Raw genomic sequence first — 20,442 nt, 5'->3', positions numbered from 1 at the left:
TTTATGTCCACACCCTTGTCTTGAGTCAACGGTTTAATACCAGTAGACGCACACACAGTCTGTAAGGATAAATGAGGCAGGCTCGATATATGAAACAGAAGTCGTCCACAAGCTGCCACATGCAGAACAAAACAAAACCTTTTAAGAAGTAAAATGTGCTGGCCCCCAAAACATGCAGGTAGCCTACACCGAGGAGGACTCAACTCGCCTTCTGGGAGAGGACAGAGCTGCGCTTCTTCCTAACGGTCAGCCCACTTTTAAAATAATCTAAGGCTCTACACATTGTTATAGGCATTTTTCTAGTCTTTAAGCCCAGTGTGGTGGTAACAAATATATCTTATAACAGAGGCACAGGCTTGAGAATATGAATCTTTTCCTGGGTGCTTAGTCCTTCATAAAGGTAATACTGATGTCATCATTGCTGTATCAGCATAAATTAAATACTTGTAAAAATAGCCATTAAATACTAATTCATGAGAATATTTAATGTACATAGAAATCCTATGTTAAAAGTATAAATGAGAGGAACTATAGCATAGTTCTAAATGGTCGAACTTCAAAGAGCAAACCACCCTCTTTAAGACTTAACAGAACTTTAAAAAAAATTGCTTCAACATATGAATTTAAGACTTTACTTTATTCAGCAAAATCATTTATTTACACATCGGGGAATGCTGGTTTGATTTTGTCAATGAAATAAAACAAACTTAACAGAGACAATACTGAACTGCAGGTGTTCGGTATCAGAGCTGACAACTGTTTCCTTACCTGTGTCGGGAACACGGAGAGCGACCGCACCCCGGGGCGCTGGGCTACACGCGCCAGAGCGGGGTCCGGCGCACCCTGGGGCTTCCGATGCAATCACCAACTTTTTCTTTTTTTATAAATATATAAAAAAACAAAAAGCCAGAAAAACCAGCATTATGATGTAGTAAACAGAGCGGAACTCTGAAGTCGGGGCAGTAAAAACCTTATCAGACCATCCACAGTTTACGGAGTGACTGGCTCTTCCCCAGAGCGCGCACCCCTGCAGAGTCCGGCGGGTGGAAATGCACCACTTTGGAGCAGACAGCGATGATCTGATAAGGGTTTGACTAAGAGGGAGTGAGGGGGGGAAGGAATTGCAGAGCATAGCCCCCATTAGAACGAGCTAACTTTCCAGATTTTCCAAATTAAAAAAACAAAAACAACAAAAAAACCACTTCAACATGAAGCTACCATACAAAGTTTTTCCATTTTTCTTTGTAAAAAGTTCAGAGTTTGCAACTTAATCCTGGGTTTTTAATGAGAAGGACAGTTTTGGTCTGGACTTCCCCTTGCCCAGGATAATTTTTTGTTCTTCTTTTTGTTGACGTTGTCGCTCTTGTTCTAGTTTCATCCTTTCCTCATGAATCTTTCTTTGTTCCTCGACAATTCTCAACTGTTCTTCAGCCTGAAAGTTAAATGTACAATTAGAACTTTCCATGAATTTCATGTCTTCTCTTAGTCAATACTCTGGAAACCAGGTGACACTTTACAGCCAAGGGGCATATACGACAACATGCCCTTGCCTCGGGTCCCACCAAAAGTGACAGGGAATGCAAAACAGATGGACGAGCTGGAGGGAAAGCACGTGCACATTTTGGGGAATGGTGTGAAATTTTCGCTGATGGTGTCAGTTATCAGCAGCAGAAATTCTGTCTTAGTATCTACTTCTGTCTACACCTTCAGAGTATCGGATTAACAGGTGATGAACTGAGGCAGGAGCTTTTCTAGAGCATGCTGTCTACTGTGTAGACGGAGAGATGGAAAAGTGTACGGAAACCACAGGAAAATTCTCCGCTGGCCTACAATGCATGATTAACACACGAGCACAAACCAAAGCCCCCTTGCTGCAGAGGAAGCAACACCGTCTGTTTGCTCTGGCCGACCATGAAATGGACACCAGTACGACCAACTCCCGCAGAGCCTGCAACGCCAACTTCCTTCCTGCCTTCCCTAGGCCATTTCCACTCTTTGCCAAGAAAGTGCAGGCCAGTCTCCGGAGGGCCTCCCTCGGCAAGTCTCTCCTTCCTGTCTCCCAAAGACAACCAACCCCACCGCCTCCTGACCCCCTTCGCTCAGGGGTGCCACCAGCCCCTCTCCCAGGGGAGCCCGGGCCAGCGCCACGCCGATGACGACTGTCACCACGAGGGGGTGGCCTGTGGCATGCAGTAGGGCAAGGACGGGGAAGCCGCCGCACAGCCTGCGCCGCACAGCCCGGTCCGGCAAAGGGGATCTAAGCCCAAAGGTCAACTGCTCCAAGGTCGAGGAAACCCGTTCCAAATTTTGAGTTTTTGTTCTCAGTCATCACGTGAGCTGTCCTCTTCATTCTCGCCAACCTTGGTGTGAAAACACTCACCCACTGCAGCCTCTGAAGTGCCTCCCCACTCCCATGCCAAGTCTACCGGTGAGAAGCTGCGCCCATGTCCAGCCCTCTACCGACAGGATCTAGACGGTCAGAAATCGGTACAGTTGGTGACCTGTTTCTAGTCACTCTTCCGTTCATTTGCACCTTGCACCAATGCGTCTCTTCCCCCGCTGCTCTTCACCACGGAACACTAAGGTCAAGACATTAGAGGAGGCCCCCCTCCCCAGGGAGCAACATCCAGTGTGACCGCATTATAGGCACCATGAAGAAGCTGGGGAAGGTCAGGGACTCTGGTATGTAACATGTGCAACCGCTGCCATCAAGCCAGGTCGGAGATGAGGAAGAGCAACATGGGAACGAGCGGCATGAAAAGCAGCACGGAAAGGGCGCAGACCCGCCCACGGCGCTGAGGCTGCAGTACTCTGAGTGGGCCACCCAGCAGAGCTAAGTGCATCTCCTCTCCCTGGACGTCTTCCTAGGCTGCTGGCCAGCTGGCCACCGGCCCGTCTGGGACACTGACACGCACCATCAAAACCCAACGTTCCAGATTTCAACGCCTCACCACTAACCTGAAAGCAGAGCCGTCCTACCTCCCCAGCGCCACCTCCCCCACTGCCCACTGCCACCTGCCCAGCCGCACTCCCGAGTGGTCTCCTTTTCCAGGCTCCGCCCTCCACCCACAGAGGCTGAGCTGACTCCCTTGCTCGCGCATGCTGTCCGGACCTCTCACAGGATCCTTTCCCCCCTTCCTCTGCCCGCCCCTTCTGCTCAGGCCATTCTGCTTTCCTCCCCGAAAGCCGACCTGTGCAGTACGTTTATTTCCAATCACCCCTCCTGCTTAGACCTGGCCTTTCACAGATGACTCTACCGTGGAGAACCACCTGCACCCCATCACCTCAGGAAGCGTGCACGTCCACTGCTTCCCCACAGGCATTGTGGTGTAACTAGACTGAGGTTTCAGGGTCCTTCTTACATCTTTCTTAGTGGGCCTCCCTTTCCAAATACTAGAACTCACGCTTCAGAGTATCTGGGCTTGCCCCAAGTATAGCATGAAAACACTGTGCAGAAGAGGACTTCAAAAAATTTTCTGAAAGAATATTAAAATTCTCCATTGTATTCGTCAACAGCCCTTCAAATACTTGACAGCTACGCGCCGCCAACACTAACCCAAGAACTAGGACCCAATCTGCCAAAAAAGCCAAGCCAAGCCACGTATGGGTTAGTTCCGCTTTGACTTTACAAATCAAGTAATGCCTGTCGGTTAGTATTTTCCCATTTGCTTATGGGCAGATAAAATCAAGTATCTTGATAAACAACTTGGAATTGAAATAATCAAAAACTGCCCTTTTTAACCACCTGAAATTGCTGAGCGCTCACCCTGTGGCTAAGGGAGCATCAGTCAGGGCTGGGACCCATCCTGGAACCTTTCATCACAGGCACTTACATTAAATTTAGTTAAATGCAGCTTTACTGTCTCTACAAGTTACTTTTATCATTAATAAAAGTGATATTACTTGTAGAAGTGGAAAAACAAGTTACATATAATTCTATCAATTAGAGTAATATTCGCAGCACTGACATTTTCATCCATTAAAACATGTATACAGGCTCTCTTCAAACGAGCAGAATCAAATGTCTATGCACTTTGTGATGATATAAACACACACGTAGAATCCCCTACATTACAGCAAATACTTTTTGACTATGTAGAAAAGTTGACTATAGGTATGTTGTAATTTCTAAAAACCTGGGCAATTTTCATCATTCTAAATGTCAAGCATTTCTGTGTATAAATTTATTTGATCAGATTCTGTTTCCATGAGATAATTTTTAAAAGCAAAATTAATTCCTGTTATTTTAAAATTATTCCTGTTATTAATTCCTGACTTCTTGTCATTCTCTAAAATGGCCGTAACATTTAAACTCCCAGGATCACCAAGAAGGGGTTTATTCATACCACATCCTTGCCAACACTTGGTACTTGGGGGGGGGGGGGGTTGCTTCTAATTTGGTGCTCAGCATTAGGAGAAAGAGAGGGACGCATCACTTAGCTTTCTGATACAGTTTCACAACTGGATTGTAACTATTTTACATCCCACTTGCATGAATCACCTCCTTTACTAGGTCTCTGAAGCTGGTTTTCTCTCGAGGAGCTGGTCTTTGTTGCTGTTGAAGAATCTCCCTCAGCGCACTTTCTCTTCCAGTCTTTCTTTCCCTTGATCTGTTTTTTAAACCTCATCTCTCCCACTCTTACCAAGCAAACATCTTATTACACACAAAGCTGGCTTACTAATACAACTACGTTTTTCCCCAGTGTCCTGAGATCCCACACTCCAGGCTTACTCTAATCCTTCCCGAAAGGGCTTTACCTGCTCCACTTTCTCACCCCCACCCTTAACTATTCCAAGGACCAGCTCAGGGGCACCTCTGCCAGGAAGGTCCCAAGACTTCCCAGGGCAATGAGGACAGTTCTATACCCATATCCACATATACAGTTCTATACCTATACCCGTAATTTCCATACTACCAGCTAACTTTTCTTGGAATGGTCCTTGTCTCCACAATTAACACATTAAATTCTTCAAAAGAACTTCATGTCTATGTTTAATCTCTACATTGCTTTTTAGACATAATATTCCTCAATATAGACTGCATGAAAATTAAGTTTGGCTACTCCCTCCCCTTCCTCTTTTAAGAGGTGAGAATGCATCCATTCTTCTTGCTTTATATAAAGCAAAGGAACCATCCACATCTCTAGCACATTCTTATCTCATGAACAAACAGACCGCTGCATCAGTAAGACAAACCACCATTACTGCCAGACTCAGGAAAGTCCAAGGTTTTCTAATAAATTCCCCTACCTTTTAAGAGCTATTCTTTTAATGAGTCCTTTAATACAGTTCATGTAGTACTTACTATGTGTATGTATGGATTAAACTGTGCTCATGATTGCGGAAAGGACAAAAACAAAAGAAAATTGAAAGAAACTTCAATACATACTTTACATTTTTATATAGTAACTTAACTCCTACAAATACCCTAGCTGCCCTCCAACAATATGACTATCAAGAGAACCGAATAATTAATTTTTCTCCAACAGCAACAATTTCTTATGCTTCCAACTTTACTGAACACCAGAAGCAAATGGGTTAATTATGTCTAAATTTTTATCAAGCCTTCTCCGTGAAATATTTTTTTTTTAAAGATTTATTCATTTATGCATATAAGAACCAGGGTACAGGCCAGGTACGCGAGAGGGTGAGAGGATTCACCAGAGACAGAGTGGGGAATAGAACAGGCAGACTGACTGAAATACACTGCTGAGGGGAGCAGCGAGCGAGGCAGAAGAGGTCTGCTGCGCCTCCGTGAAAATATTCTTTCACTGAAGTTTAATCAGTACCATTTCATCAGAACAATGCCACCACAGTCCACTAGGTCAAGCTCAAATACCGCAGCACAGAACTAGTCTAAGCGTGGAACAGAGAGAGTCTGGAAACCAATCAATCCAGATTAAGATATGTAGAAACCAAGAAAAAGTGTCTTAGAACATTTCACAGCAATCTGACCTCTTTATCCCGATAATTTAGTTTAAAGATGAAGTAGAGGTCTGAGACAAATTGGGATTGAAAGACAAAAACAAAATCTGGTCACTCACCACCACCAGAGAAATGCTGCTCTAGAAATGCCTGCTAATTAACCGTGTCCCAGCAATGACACACCAAGCTGTATTTTTAAGGTGCATACAGGTAAACAAAAAAGGCTGAGCTGTCTCCAGGCACCTAGTCAGCCACCCCAAGGTCAGAACGGAGCAAGATCTTGGCAGGAACACCAATTTGAGGATCTTTGCTGTAGCTGGTCCTCTAGGCCACCCCCAAGCTCAACTATTACACTGAGAAATCTCTTACCCATGAACCTAAGAATTCCATCCCACCCGTTTGGTGATTTTGCTTCAGTGTCTTAAGTTCCAATTCAATGTCTTAACTCTTCTGGAAACATCCATGCCTTACAAACCAGACTTTACCACCTGAAACCCAACCTGTAGAGTCACACCTTCCACTGACTTTCTCCTACCTGCACTGAAATTTCCTCACAGGGCCTCACTAAAAAAGCATCACCACACTTACTAATGAGCACACAGTATGGATACTCTTACAGTGACTTCTCATCCACTTTACATTTATATTTTTTTCTACCTAAGCAGATTCTTTTTTATCAGGGAAACAGGATTAAATCTCTCTTGCAGTGTACCTTTCATAGTAACCATGAACACCACCAATCTCTAGAACCCATGGAGTCTCACTTGCTAAGCTGCTGCAGAGAATTCCAGCACTGGCTCCTACCTGTGCCACAATCACTTAAAAAAGACAATTCTCTAGCATAGGACACATTTATGATTGTCCTTCACCCCTACTCTCAGAGGAATCCACATAATCCCCTTTTCTGTGCTTTTATAAACTCAATCACAGAAGTTTTTTCCTTAGCTGGGGCTTACAACCTGCTTTAATTCCCCAAAGTATGACTTAACAATAGTTGTCATCCCATGGATATTATTTCCAACACATCTTTAACTAACTCAAAGTTTTCTCCATGTCTAGAACAAAGAGAGCCTCCAGAGTCATGTCTTCATACTGGGCACTGAACCCCTATTCACCCAAAGTGAAGTTTCTTCCACCTCTGAGTTATTTGCTTATTATAAGTGATCTTCAGATATGGCACCATCACAAAAAAAGTTCACTTATTATGTCTGACTATCCCGTTTTAGTGTTTTGTCTTTTGGGATTAGTTATTTTTGTACAGTCCTTTAACCCTAGAACTTAGAATGATTCAAAACATACTCGTTTAGATGGAAAAACTCTAAAGACACCAAAGTTTTATTTCACCTTAAATGCGAGTATGTGCCAAAACAACATTTACCTACTAAAAAAAGAACTTGAAGGAAAAATCAAAGCAATATGGATTAATTTTCTATGTAAAAAAATGATCTCAATGCTCTTATTTTGGCTTTATTAAAATTGTTCATCACCTTTTACATTTCTTTTTTATGTTAGAATTACTTAAGATCCAGTTCTTTTCAGAATTTACTAATTTGGCACACTACTATCAAATACATGGTACCTTCTTATTCTGTAGAGTAAACTAATGAAGTGAAACGCTATCCAACAGCTGGCTGACCGCCTCTAAGCTTCTGCTGCTGCACTTCAGGCACAGACATGTGAATGAGGTTATGAGAGAAGAAAGGGGACAGTAGGATTTCCTCCAGGAAACATTTCGGGGAAAAGAAACCACACTGCACATTTTGGAATCTTCTCCAGACTAAAATTCTAAATTGTCCATATATGTGTGTACACACACTCTCTCTCTCTCTCTCTCTCTCTCTCTCTCTCTCTCTCACACTCTTGTGGCCTCAAATCCCTGAAAGCAGTCAGAAGAACTCTAAAAACTAGCATATAACTGTTCCGTAAAATCTGAAAGCAGCAGAGCAAATGTGAACTGAGTCCCAGGTAAGCCTCCTACATACCAGTTTGGCTTGTGCCTCCGCGATTTTCCGGTTATTCTCTTCGAGTATCCGCTCTAGCTCCTCGCGTTTTGCACGTTCTTCCTCCTAAAGGGGAGGACATGTTAACATGTCAGAAAAATAAAATGTTTATTTTTATTGATCAATATTTACTAAGCTTTCTCTGAACTGTTTTGATCTGACTGACAGGGTAGCTGTATGGCTACCTTCTCTCTGACAAATGATAAAACTGTGCAGCCACTACAATTCGTCTCTAGCACTAAATTTACATCATCCCGCCCAGTCCAAATAGCAACCGACTAAACCCTCCCTAATGATAGTCTCCTGGCAATTATTACTAATACTTTAATATCACACAAATCAACAAGGACAACTACAAAACTGGATAGTATTTACCAAATTAAAAAAATAATATATAAAATATAAATAAAGTGAATATTTGTCTCACCAATCATGTATACCTACGTATTCTTTACCTATACTCCTTTAATCAGCATTAAAAGTTGAATATTTACTGTCTTGTCCAGTGTCCTGCAGAGTGTGCTCCTCGGCTGCCATACGCGCCAGCTTCCTCTTTAAAATGATTTGTACTGTTAGCTTGGCAATACCTGCATCAGCAGCTCAACCATTTATAAAGAAACAACATACAAGGAAGGCTGAGCTGAGGAATGCAGATGTTTATGGTAAGAAGGAACAAAAAATGTAATTCATCATTCCTAAGGCAAACAATTAATAAGAAAAATACATTTACTGTTAGTGAAAAATACAAATGGTAATCCATACTTCATGGAGCTAAGGGCTTCTTCCATGGGGAAAATGGACTTAACATTCAGATGTTGACAATTTCTAAAGGCAGCTTATCTTGTCATCTACAGTCTGAACTGAAATTCAGGAATCCAGGGGGTGCATGGACAGGAAATAAAATGCTGTAATTTATTTTCTCTTGGAGAATTTAATGAGAATTTATAATGCAAACTATATGAAGACTGCTTGATGGTTTGGGCAGTGTTCAGATCACAGCATACATATTCAAATGATTTTAATATTTGGAAAGACTGTCAGAGGGTTGTGTCCGTGTAAAAAAAAAAACTGTTAATATGAAACAAAAAGCAAATGAAGAGAAAAAAATCTTCCTATGATTAATAACTCGCTACAAGACAGCACCATTACTCCAAAAATATCTTCATTTATATTAAAAGCACTGATATAAGTAAAAATTTTATTCATTCAATTGTATAATCTGCGATAGCCACTAAATATAGACTTGTATATCTAGTTAAAGACAGTACAAAGGAAAATACATTTGAACAGCTAAGCTCACTGGAAAGCAAAGAATTCAGTAAGATGGCCAACTTGTCCACAGTAATGCCAAGGTTAAAAATGACAATGAGTCATATATTTTGAGCCAAGTATTCAAGTTCAAGGAAATACAGCCACAGGGTTTGCTAGGGCAGACACCCGCAGACCCCGCGCCCACGGCGCAGACTGCTGAGAGCACCCATTGCTGTAATGTGACGCGCCCCGAGCACATCAGGGATGTTCAGCCAAGTTTAGGGCCCTGGAGTAATCAGTGCAAACAAGCCAGAAAGCTTCAGTAGCAAATTACTGTCTCATAGAAAGACATTTTCAACTTCTGCTCCAGCTGCTGATAAAACAAATCATGTGTTTAGCTTGACTCCAGACAAGGACAACCTGTTCCTTCATAACTCTCTAGAGAAAAAAAGGAGTTGTTAGTAGATACTAAAAAAGTGGATGAATAATCTGGACATTTTTCCTAAAAAGATTCTTTGAAACACATTAGGAAAATGGAGGGCCTCATGATCAGAATGCTAGAATTAGTCCATTGTGTTGAAGCAGGATTTGGGGTAAGGGGTGAAAGATAAGAGGAGGAAAAAAAGAAGAGCAAGAAAACCTATTTATCAAAAGCAGGCGCTGTCACTCAACGTTAGGCCCTGCTCTTTTTACTCTGACTGAAGGCAAAAAGCCTCTCACAGTCTAGGTAACGAGAGTGACACAGAAAAGAATACATAACCACAGGTGGATTTGTAACCTTTGCCCTTCACCACTCCCTGACTCCCCCACCCTCCCGAGAAAGAATGTAAGTCCTGCAGCCATGGCAAAAGTTTCAAACACTTTCAAATATGTAAGCCAGTTCCATTAAATCAAAAGGTATCCTTGAATATGTTTTATGGAAATAACTTTTAAATATCAGTCAGCACTTGTGAATAGGCTAAGAATTAACTTTCGCAGCAATGGCAGGTTTAGATGAGAAAGGAATTGGTCTGTATTCCATCTCTTTCTGAACTGAGCAGAGGCACACCCGACACTGAAAGTTTTGCCATGGACTGTCTCTACTTTCCAAACGACCGAGCGTTACCTCTCTGGCTTTTTGTGCTGCTAGCTCAGCTTGTCTCTGTCGCTCGAGTTCTTCGAGCAACTGCTTTTCCATGATGCGCTTGGCTTCTTCCACCCTTCGGAGAACTTCTCGTTCAATTTCATCCTTCCTCTTCTCCAATTCTTCCTCTACCCTTTTCGCCACCAACTCTTCCACTCTTCGGGCGGTTTCTTCCTCGATGAGTTTTTCTTCTATTTCCTGCTGCCGACTAGTAAACAAAATGGGAAAAAATGACTTAGATGATATAAGAGAATAGCAACTAAAACAAAAGTAATTTCTAAGTCTATATAACACTGAGCCTGATTATATAATTCCGTGAATTTACCTTTGGTTTTCAGGTAACATTCAAGAAAATGACAGATACTAGATGTCAAGTCATACAGCAATTCAACATAAAACTTTTTCCTGTTTTCTAAAAACCAAAAGACTATATGAAGAGAGCTTACTAATTCATTAGCTTTTACGTAAGAACTATTAATAAATCTGAAACAGGCCTACTTATGTTACCAACTTGATAATAAAGGACAAGCTGCTACATACATGATCTGCTCCGCTCATCAGCCCACTCAGGCTAGTGGTTGAGCGGCTCAAGTCAGCAAGCAATTCCAGCCAGTGAAATCCACCCGCTCCCCCAACAAAGCCAGAATAAATACACAAGCAAAGCGATCAGACTGCGGAGACGCCAGACACAGATTTCATTCAGATTCTGAACTGGATGTCGTCTACCATACCTTCTGTTACGTGATTTTCAACTGAAAACTCTTTTAGAGATGGAAAAGTGGACAAAATGTTTATTTTCAGTTCTATCTAACAGCTCAATGAAGTATCACACTTAATTTTAATCCCACTTAGATATTACAAACCGACTTGTTTGCTTGAAACGGAATCCTGCACTGAAAATACCGACATACGCATGACACTGCAGTGGAAACGGCCCACAGCAGACCATGACAGCCATCGGTGGCCACAGCTCACGTGTCTGAGCTAAATCTAAGATGAGGACTACGAGAAAGTATGAAGGCCATCAAATATATTCCTGACTGTACGTTCAAATGATGTACGTTGAGGCAGTGGTGATCTACCACAATTAATCACTGATTTCTTTCAAATATGGCCACTAGAATATTTTTCATCACATACATGGTTCAAGTTACATTTCCATTTAACAACGGCACTAAGACAACCATTTGTGGTGAACAGATGAATCCTCAGAGCTTCCCGCTGTATATTTAAATGCAAAACAGCCAACTTATTAATGCTTCACCCATCTCACAACTCACAGAATTATAAAAAACGGTTACCTTTATATCTTTTGATGACTCATTTAGCATACAAGTGTATGAGACAGCACTGATTTATCTGCAAGTTGTTATTACTACAATATACTATAAATTATATCTACAATTTACTAGCAAAGACCTCCTATTTTCTACATGATCTTGAAATATGCCAATCTACTTCAACGCGACTCTATTCCGGGAGGGTCAATCAGTTCCCACTTGTGTCTCTATCCCACCTCTCTCGAACATTCAGATTCATTTCGGTGTCTTCATTTCCAACCTCTACCGTGTCCTGTGAAGAAGTGTCAGCTCCCTGAAAGAGCGTCATTTCTCGCAGGTTCTACATATTTGCGATGCTCATTCTGCAGACTCTGCGGGGCCCATTTCTTAAATACCTCCTCCCCAACACCCAATTACTGATTTTTTTTTTAAAAAAAGAACCAAAACAAAAGCCTACACACACTCATGATATGATGCCCTTCTCCCTTTTAAACTTCCAACAAAAGCGAGTGCTCCATGAGTTTCAACAACCCGTCACCGATGGTAACTCAATAAAAAGGAACAGATAACCTCCCAAAAGAAAGAATCAAGCACAAAAATAAAGGAAATCAGGCAGTGGTTTGAAGAGAAAAATAAATCAATCCCATTCCAAATATAAACATCATGCTTCTCTACTTCATCCAAAGAGAAAGGAAGCAAGAGATGAAACGAGGCGTGGCCACCGCTGAATCTGGACGAAGGGTACAGTAGGATGATATATTCCATTTTTGCCCAATTTAGAAAGTTTCCATAATAGAAAGTTTCAAAAGTATCCAGATGGACACACACAAGCACTGCTGAGTGGTTCTTAGAGGAAATGAGTAAACACAGACGAGCCTCAGCAGCCGCTTTTCCCTTGCCATTTCAAAAACGGCACACATCGTAAATGAAGGACAATGTAAAATAGTTCCAATTGAAATTTTCCATACGGAGTGAAAAACAGGGAGAAGAATGAGGTAAGACTGCACGTTAGCTTATCAGAAAAGCTGTCAAATTCGCTCTGGCATGCGGGGCAGGTGGGAGACTCGCCCCCAGAGTGCTGTGCGCCCAGGCGGGGCGCACAGAGGCGAGGGCCCCGGGGTCTGGGGTCTGGGCGGGAGAAAGGGAGCCTGACCCCACGCAGCTCTTACTTACAGGGAAAGACAGAGGAGCGGAGTCAGCACGCTGGGTCTCTGCTCCCACCGCCCAGCACCCGCCCGGAGGGCTGGGGGACAGGCAGACAGGGCGGCAGGTCTGGTGTTGGCCCAGGAGTCAGTTCTAATACAGCTCAGGGGCTTTCTAGCCCGAAGGGGTGGGTGAGTGGAAAGTCCCAAGAGCCAGTGAACTGGGGGGGATGAGAACCGGCCTGGCGGAGTTTCTCACAGGCGGCGTCTTCCTTGGCTCCTGGAGGAACCGCAGGCCGTGCCACCACACTGCAGTCAGGCGCCGCAGCGGGGTCCTCCCAGGAGGCCGGCAAGGTCAGGAGCCAGGGCAGAGGGGCCGCCCCGCAAGCACTACTGAGGTCTCTGTATTTGCCCCGTTCCTGTAAGGCTGACCTGCTTCTTTGGTGAGGAGGGAGAATTGCAAATCAATGTTTAGATCCAGTGTTTAAACTCAATATTCCTTTAGCCCCCCCCCCCCGCGCGAATTCAGAAAGCTCAGTGGACACACGCACCACCGAATTACCGAGCACAAGTTCGTCTCTATTAACGACGCTGATGATCATCCCTGACAGCCGATAAAGGAGCGATCAGGCTCATTAAAAGACACAGAAACTTTCTGGGGAAAAAAGCGTCCAGAGCTTTTGGACATTCCTTTCCTAGGAAAGTGCAGCCAGCACCAGCACCAGCACCACCGCCCCGCCCGCTGCTCGGGGAGGGCCCTCTGCCGAGTCTCTTCTCTGTCCATCTTTTTCCCTCGGGCTCCTGGGCTCCATCTGTTCCCTCGCCAAGTCGGTGCCACCGCTGACTGGAAACCTCCCAGTTTTCCAGCGAGAACGGTGTACTATTTAGGGGCCCCTCTGCTCCACGCTCAGGTATTTCATGTAAACACTGAGCGCGACAGAGTTTAAAGCAAGCAGCGCGGGCTCAGCCACACAGCCCTGTCCAGGAAGACGCCAGCGCAGGGCCCCGGGGCGCGTGAACAGCGTCTGGAGCACACCCCACTCGCCCTCCGACTCACGTCCAGGAACCGCGCGAGCCCACACGGGCCGCGTCCTGAGGACGGGCAGGCTCTGCCCACGGGGACTGCCACCCCCACCCGAGACGGAGTCTGGTGCCAGCTGGGCTCCGCCCCACCACCCCACCACGGTGGGGGCCCCCAAGCCCTGGACTCCCCGACTGTTCCCCCAGACGCGAGCAAGCGGCAGGGGCGGGCGCGCTCACAGACCTCACTGCCCGAGGAATTATTTCAAAAATTTAAAAAATTCTCCTCACCATCAGCTAGATGTGAAGCTCTACCGCCTGTCTCAGGCCCGAGCCCCCCCAGAGCGTAGTTCCACACTAGGGGTTCGTTCACAGGAACCGTTCCGCGCGCCCAGCGAGCCCGGCGAGGGTCCCTGTCTCTCTCGGCCACTCAGAGGCCCGCTGGGCACAGAGCCGAGCGAGGGCTCCCAACCCTCACGCCATGGTGCTCCCAGCTGCCCGCGGGCCACACCCGTCCCTGCGCCTGTGACAGTTTCCTCAAGTCCCGCAAGTCACTTCCCGCCGCCCGCCCGGCCCGAGACCCTCCCCGGAGGAGCAAAAGCGCGGAGGGGAAGACGGGGAACACGCGAAACGTCCTTCTGAACTGAATTTGAACCAAGTGGTTCAGCTGCTCCAAAAGGAGGGGAAAAATTTAAGGTCCACCTCCCGCTGCCCGGGGGTGCTGCCCACAGGCGTGGCCTGGGCTCTCGAGGGAATGAGACGCTGTCCACCGGGGTCCGCCTTACCCCAGCGCCGGCTGGCCGCCCCGAGTGTGCACTTCTGTGTCCACGTCACAGACAAGGAAACCCGAGGTGCTTTATTCACGGTCTCTCAGAACCCAAGTGGCCACGCAATCTCTTTTCCAGTTTTGCCAGACGTTGTCACTAGTGCACGAGCCCCACAGGAGAGCGTGACTTGCCTCCTCCCGCCGTCTCACACTGGACGCTGCTTGCAGGCGCACGTGACCCCGTCCTCCTCCTCCAACTGCAGAGTGGCTCCCTGAGGTTCTGTCAACTCCAGAAGCAACTGCTCCTCCCCCTCCGCACCCTCCTCGCATCTGTCTACTCTTGAGGCTTCCTCGGGGGCTCCATCCTGCAGCAACCTCGGATCAACTCTGGCCAGAGTGCAAGTGACGAGTGGTCACTCCCTCCGACCCTTCCTCTGCTCTGATCACCAAGCTCGTGACACCTTCACCAGTGCTGACAGGGAGAGCAGGCAGCACCGCTTCTCTCCCTCAGGCTCCAGTGCCAGTGCATTTGCCCTGAGAGTTTCTCAGACCTGCCCCACTTTCCCACACAACAGCTGCCTGTGCATGTACCTGTGCAGACTGAACTGTACCTGCCTCTTCGGCTTCTACCTTACCCAGCAGTCAGTGCTGTTAGAAAACAAAGTCCCACCTCACCTGCCTTCCCCGTTTCCCAGATGAAACTCAAGTTCCCTTCCCCTTGATTCCCATCTGTTCACCTCGCCTGTCTCTCCGCGACTTCAGCTCAGCTGCGACTTCCTGTTTCAGTAACATTCACCTATTGCTCCACTTCCAGACCATTCTCCTCAACCCCTGTACCCACCAAGGATGCTCCCTTTCCATGGCCACGTCTCCACGACCTCATTTACTACGCTGAATTATGACCTGCGTTCAAGTTAGAGCAACATCTTGGCGAGGGACCCACCATCTCTGTATGACCGGCACGGCGCCTGGCCGGAGCAGACGCTCAGCGAACGTCAGCTGAAGGACCTAACTGGAAGGATGTGCAGACAACTGCTTCTGCTCCTACCCGATTCTAAAGCCCAGGTCTTTGCATAGTTCCCTGCACGTGATTCCCCCCGACCCTAGGCCGCAGGAAGCACTGCCCACGACATGCACAGACCAGTGTGAACTGCTCTGCCCCCTCCTCCCTTCTTCAATGCTCTGGGTGGTGTGTTCTCCTGGGCTGCTCTACTTCCTCGCCTCGCCTCACAGGGCTGCTCCCAGCATGTGCAGTTTACTAAGTGTTTCTAGTTGTTCCTTGCACACCAAGGTCCCTTTTCTTCTACACGTCTTCATTTTCCAGTGAGCATCCAATCATGACTCAATTATCTCAGAGATGTTTGATAATTTGTAAATTGTTCCTCTGTTGCCAGTTATTTAAGGGCTAATCTCTATAGTCAAAGATTCTGTTCCAAACCAAAAAACTGGTTTCTATATAAGCCGGGTTTGCTGGGACACAATCACTTGGTTTGGCTTTCAGACACATCACCGCGGAAGGAAAACATGAAAGAGGCATTTACGTTTCCTCTGCAGGTCCTGCCTTCGCTGAATGTTTTTATAGTTAGGGCTCTGACCTCTCAGTCACTTTGCTTTTGGAAACTGCTGGAAAATCTCGAATCCTGCCTTTCTTATTTATTCTGGGTTTACGTAAGCAGGTCCTTCCAATGCATGACAAGGTGGTGGCAACCACGTAGTCACTTGATGTTCGTTGTTGTGCGTTCTACAGCAGAAGCTTCTCGCTCTGAAGCGAAAGCTTCTCAAATCCTCAACTCTGCAAGTACAACCGCCCTTCAGGGGCTCCCTGAGCCCCCGGGTGACAGTGACACCGTATTTCCCGGAGTGTCGCCTCCGGGTGCACCGCGCCAGCCCAGCTGCGGAGAGGTTCCCAGCCCCCAGACGACTCAGCTCATCACGTGTGACTCCTTGTCAGGATTATTCTGAATGGTTTAACTTTCCTGCCTCCCGAGCCCTTCCCAACACGCGTGAGGACTGACGGCGGCGGCTGGAGAGAAAGCGCGGCCGGTCCCGCCCGTCCACGTGGTGTGGGGAATCCACGGCCCGGCCCGAGCGCCGGGTCTGAACCGAGACAAAAGCCCGCATCGCGCCGAGACCGGGACGCGGAGCGCGACTCCAGGGACCCTCGCCGCCCGGACAGCGCTTCGCGGGAGCGGCCTCCGGGGCGCCGGCGGAGCCACAGGCGAGCGGAGCCCGGGCCGGGCGCCGGGGCTGCCGCGGGCGGGCGAGGCCGAGGACCACGACCCCGGCTGCTGCCTCGAGACCTCACAACCCAGACCCCGTCCTCGACCCCGGGGTCGCGCCGAAGGGCACCGCACGTGGGGGGGCCCCGGGGGACCCCGAAGGCCCGCGCTCCCGCGGGGAGGGGAGCCCGGCCCAAACCGCAGCTTCGACGTACGCAAGTTCGGGGCAGGCGCGAGCCGCAGCCCCCGGGCCGCCCCTCGGGCGGGCGCGCCCCGGCCCGGGCCCCGCCGCCTGCACCCCGCACCCCGCGTCGCGGGCTCCCGCCGTCCGGGCCGCGCCGCCGCCGGCACTTCCGGGCGCGCCGCGCGCCAAAACGCGTCTCCTCAGGCCCGCGCGGCCGCCGCCCGCCCCCCGCGGCCCGGCCCGGCGCTCGCGCGGCTGAGGGGAGCCGGCCCCGCGCCCCCCGCGGCCCGGCCCGGCCCGGCCCGCTCACATTTTGCGCTGCCGCTCGAACTCGGCCTTCTTCTCCTCCTCCTCGCGCTTCTGCTTCTCGTCCAGGCTGCTGCGCTTGCTCACCGTGCGCCCGAAGATGTCGATGCGGTCGGGCGGGGACGACGCGCGCTCGCGCTCGCGCTCGCGCCGGGACACGGCCGCGTTGGTGGAGCGCGAGCGGGACCGCGACTCCCGCCGCCGGTTGCGCTTGCTTTCCCGGGACTTGGAGCGCTTGCGCACGCGCTCCTTGTCCCGCGAGCGCGAGCGGGAGCGGCTGCGCTTCTTGTTGTGCTTGCTGCTCTTGGCGTGCTTGGAGCGCGACGAGCTCCGGCTCCGCGACCGGCCCATCCTGCCGCCGCCGCCCAGGCCGCGGGCGTCGGCCCGCGCGCGCGCGCCCGCCCTCGCCGGCGCCCGCCCCGGCCGCTGCCCCGCGGAGGCCGAGAGGAGGCCCGCTCCCCGCCCGCCGCCTTTCCGCCGCTCCCCGAGGCGCAGGCCGCCGCCGGCGACCAGGCCGCCACGCCAGGAGTTGCTAAGATGGCAGCCGCGGCTGCACCGGCCGCCCCTCCCACAATGCCTCGCGCGGAACGCGCCGGCGTGCGCGCCCCGCCCCCTGCCGACGGCGGCCGAAGGCGTGGCGAGCGCCGCCGAGCGCCGCCGGGAGCCGCCGAGCGCGCTCGGCTCCTTCCGCCAGCCCGACACGTGGGAGCCGGCGCGGCCGCGCCTGTAGCTCGTCGCGGCGCTGAGGCGCGCGTAGCCGTCGCGTAAAATGCCCGCACCGGAAGAGCGCGCGGGAGGGCGGGGGAATCTGGCCTAGACGGGGGCCTGGGGTGTAGGCTCTGGCTTTGTCCGCGGCCCCCCAGGCGGTGGCCTGGGGTGCACGGGCGGGCCGCACGGGGCTTGGGGCGCGCTGGGCCCCCCACGCGGGTCGTCCTGTCGCTCTGGGGACGCTGGGGTCCCCAGGTGAAGGTCGCGGGCTGGCGGGGTCCCGGCCCTCTCACGGACCCTGGCGACCCCACTGAACCCGGCCTGGGAGGCTGTGTTCCTGGGGGGCGCCGTAGTGCCTTTGTCAGAGCCCCCCAAAGAGGCCCGTCTGTTCGTACCTGAGGGGAAGCCCTGAAAGCCCAGTGCCATTGCAACAGGGTGGTCCCCAGGAAAGGGGGAGGTTCCCTGCCCCACCCAAGGGAGGGTGGAGCTGAGCAGCAAGAGAAGAAGCTGCAGGAAGAGACTGAGGAAGGAAGGAAGCAGGATGGAGCCAGGAGACCTGAAAGAGGCGCATGGAGCCTAGAGACACGTGAAGAAACTGCACTTGTCTTTTGGTCGTGGACTAGGTGACACAGATGTGGGTGAGACCCGTGGGGAGGTGACAATGGCAGCTTTTATCTTGATGTTGATTTTGCTCTTTTCCTTCCGGGCTTGTCTGGTTGTTTGTGACCCTTTGCTGTGGGTCCCCACTGGAAGATGCTTTAGACTTGTGGCAGGCTTTGGGGCCTTGTTCTGGGCCAATCCCATTTGGATGGACTTTTACCCACGAGGGGACAGGTAACTTTGGGTGCTTCATTTAGAAACTAGACTCTTTGCCTTACCTGTATTGTTTCCTAGTTTTATTAAAGTTCCTTTTCATTAAAGTCTCCTATGTTTTGTGTTGATGCGGCGGATGGCAGAACCCATTTAGAATAGGCAGGTTTGCGGGGCTTGGGCTGCCCCTCTCCCTGTCCTATAACACCTGAAGCCTAATTAACAGCGCATTCCCCCAAAGGCGTAACTCAGGAGAAATGTAGAACAAGAACTAGACACGCCCCTTTGGAACAAGCAGTATCCTCTGAAAAGTGAAGTAATAAGCCCTTTTCTCCACTGTGGCGACAGAAACTATAGCTTCCTTGGGACGATGGGTCACCAGCGCGCGGTGAAAGCCCTGCACCTTGCTGAAGGCAGAAGGGATGAGTCAACGGAAAAGACTGTATCTTCTGCGTGCACACATTGTTCATGCGATACTCCACAAAGAGGAATAAAGGTGTGTCTGTTTTAAGAAGTACAGGAATGTGAGCAGCTCCACAATCTAATATATAAGGATCATGCTCTGATGTAGTGGGGAAACACTGGTTTGTTCCTAAATGCTGCTGGCACAATGAAAAGACAAACATTAAAAATAAAGTACAGTTAGCAGGTCTTTGAGTCATTACAGGAACAAACACAAATGTAAGGTGCATTGAAACGTAAACGTATTCAAAACGTTTTTATTTACAAACATAAGACATAGAAAGGAGACTGAGGCGATGATTATAGCCCCTGTAGATCTGTTTTAGGTGCAAAATCTTGTGTTCTTTCCCAGAAATTCTCATATAGCCTGTGGGTGCCAGGATCCCCATTTTTAGCTAGCACCCCACATGATTCCTTATGCCCATTCCACCAACCACAGTTTGAGAAACATACAAATGAATAGATTAATATTTTTACCTATATAAAAAAAAAGGCAAGACTGGAGGAAAATATATGCAAGATTGAGCAAACAAGGCACTAAAACTACTCTATATAAAGAGTTTTTAATAATCACTAAGAAGTGGTAACCCAATAGAAAAATGGGCAGACAATAAACAATTTACTGAAGAAATATAACTGATTAAAAAAAAAAGTCTGGTAAAATAATCTAAATCTATCTAATAAACAGGGAACAAATTTAATAATATTTAAGTGTATGTGTGTTTGTGTTTCCTGTAATAAGATTATTAATTATTTAGTGAAATTATTAATGATGTTAACAAGTGAAGGGAGAGGTGTTGAACCCAAGTGCTCAGCGAAACTGTTAGGTGAAGTTTATTACAAACTTTTAAGGGTGTAATTTCGCCACATCTGCTGGTATTTTAGGTCTTTACATTTCATAATGGAATCAGTCATCTCAGTTTCAAGAATTTGTTCCATAGATAAAATAGCACAATATACATCATGTAACAAAGTGTAAGAACATTAATTTTGCATTATTTGGATGTCAGACAATTGAAAACAATTTATATGCCAAGAGAGGAAAAAGTTTGTGGTATTTGCACAGATGCAATGCAATACATATCTGCAGGAACTAATCTGGAAATAAATTACGCCTAGATAGGAAAGGAAAGCTACAGAAGAGTGTGCAAGTTGCAGTCTTATTTTTGTTCCCCAAAACATATTTCTATGTTTGCATTAATGTGCATAAAGTCCACATTTTACATAGAAGGGTCTAAAAATGGAG

General features: G+C 48.2%; 1 protein-coding gene across 2 annotated transcripts; it reads right to left on the bottom strand.

Annotated features, from left to right (window-relative positions):
* Window positions 1–618: 618 nt before the first annotated feature.
* ARGLU1 (arginine and glutamate rich 1) lies at window positions 619–17,590 on the bottom strand. Of its 2 annotated transcripts, none has more exons than XM_037528703.2 (4): window positions 17,221–17,590; window positions 10,282–10,507; window positions 7,908–7,991; window positions 619–1,432 (listed from the first exon to the last, which is right to left on the bottom strand). In XM_037528703.2, exons 1-4 carry the CDS (start codon window positions 17,565–17,567, stop codon window positions 1,268–1,270), a joined length of 822 nt encoding a protein of 273 aa, XP_037384600.1. In that variant the 5' UTR covers window positions 17,568–17,590; the 3' UTR covers window positions 619–1,267. The 2 variants fall into 2 exon arrangements, with proteins under 2 accessions (XP_037384600.1, XP_037384601.1); XM_037528704.1 differs by lacking the exon at window positions 619–1,432 and adding an exon at window positions 8,420–8,477 and having other exon boundaries at window positions 7,909–7,991.
* Between the last annotated feature and the right edge of the window lie 2,852 nt (window positions 17,591–20,442).

The sequence above is a fragment of the Talpa occidentalis genome, unplaced genomic scaffold (assembly GCF_014898055.3).
Source record: "Talpa occidentalis isolate TD23 unplaced genomic scaffold, MPIMG_talOcc4v2.1 talOcc4.5, whole genome shotgun sequence".
Classification (NCBI taxonomy): Eukaryota; Metazoa; Chordata; class Mammalia; order Eulipotyphla; family Talpidae; genus Talpa; species Talpa occidentalis.
Note: the sequence above shows the minus strand (reverse complement) of the source record. Positions and strands in the feature narration are given on the sequence as shown.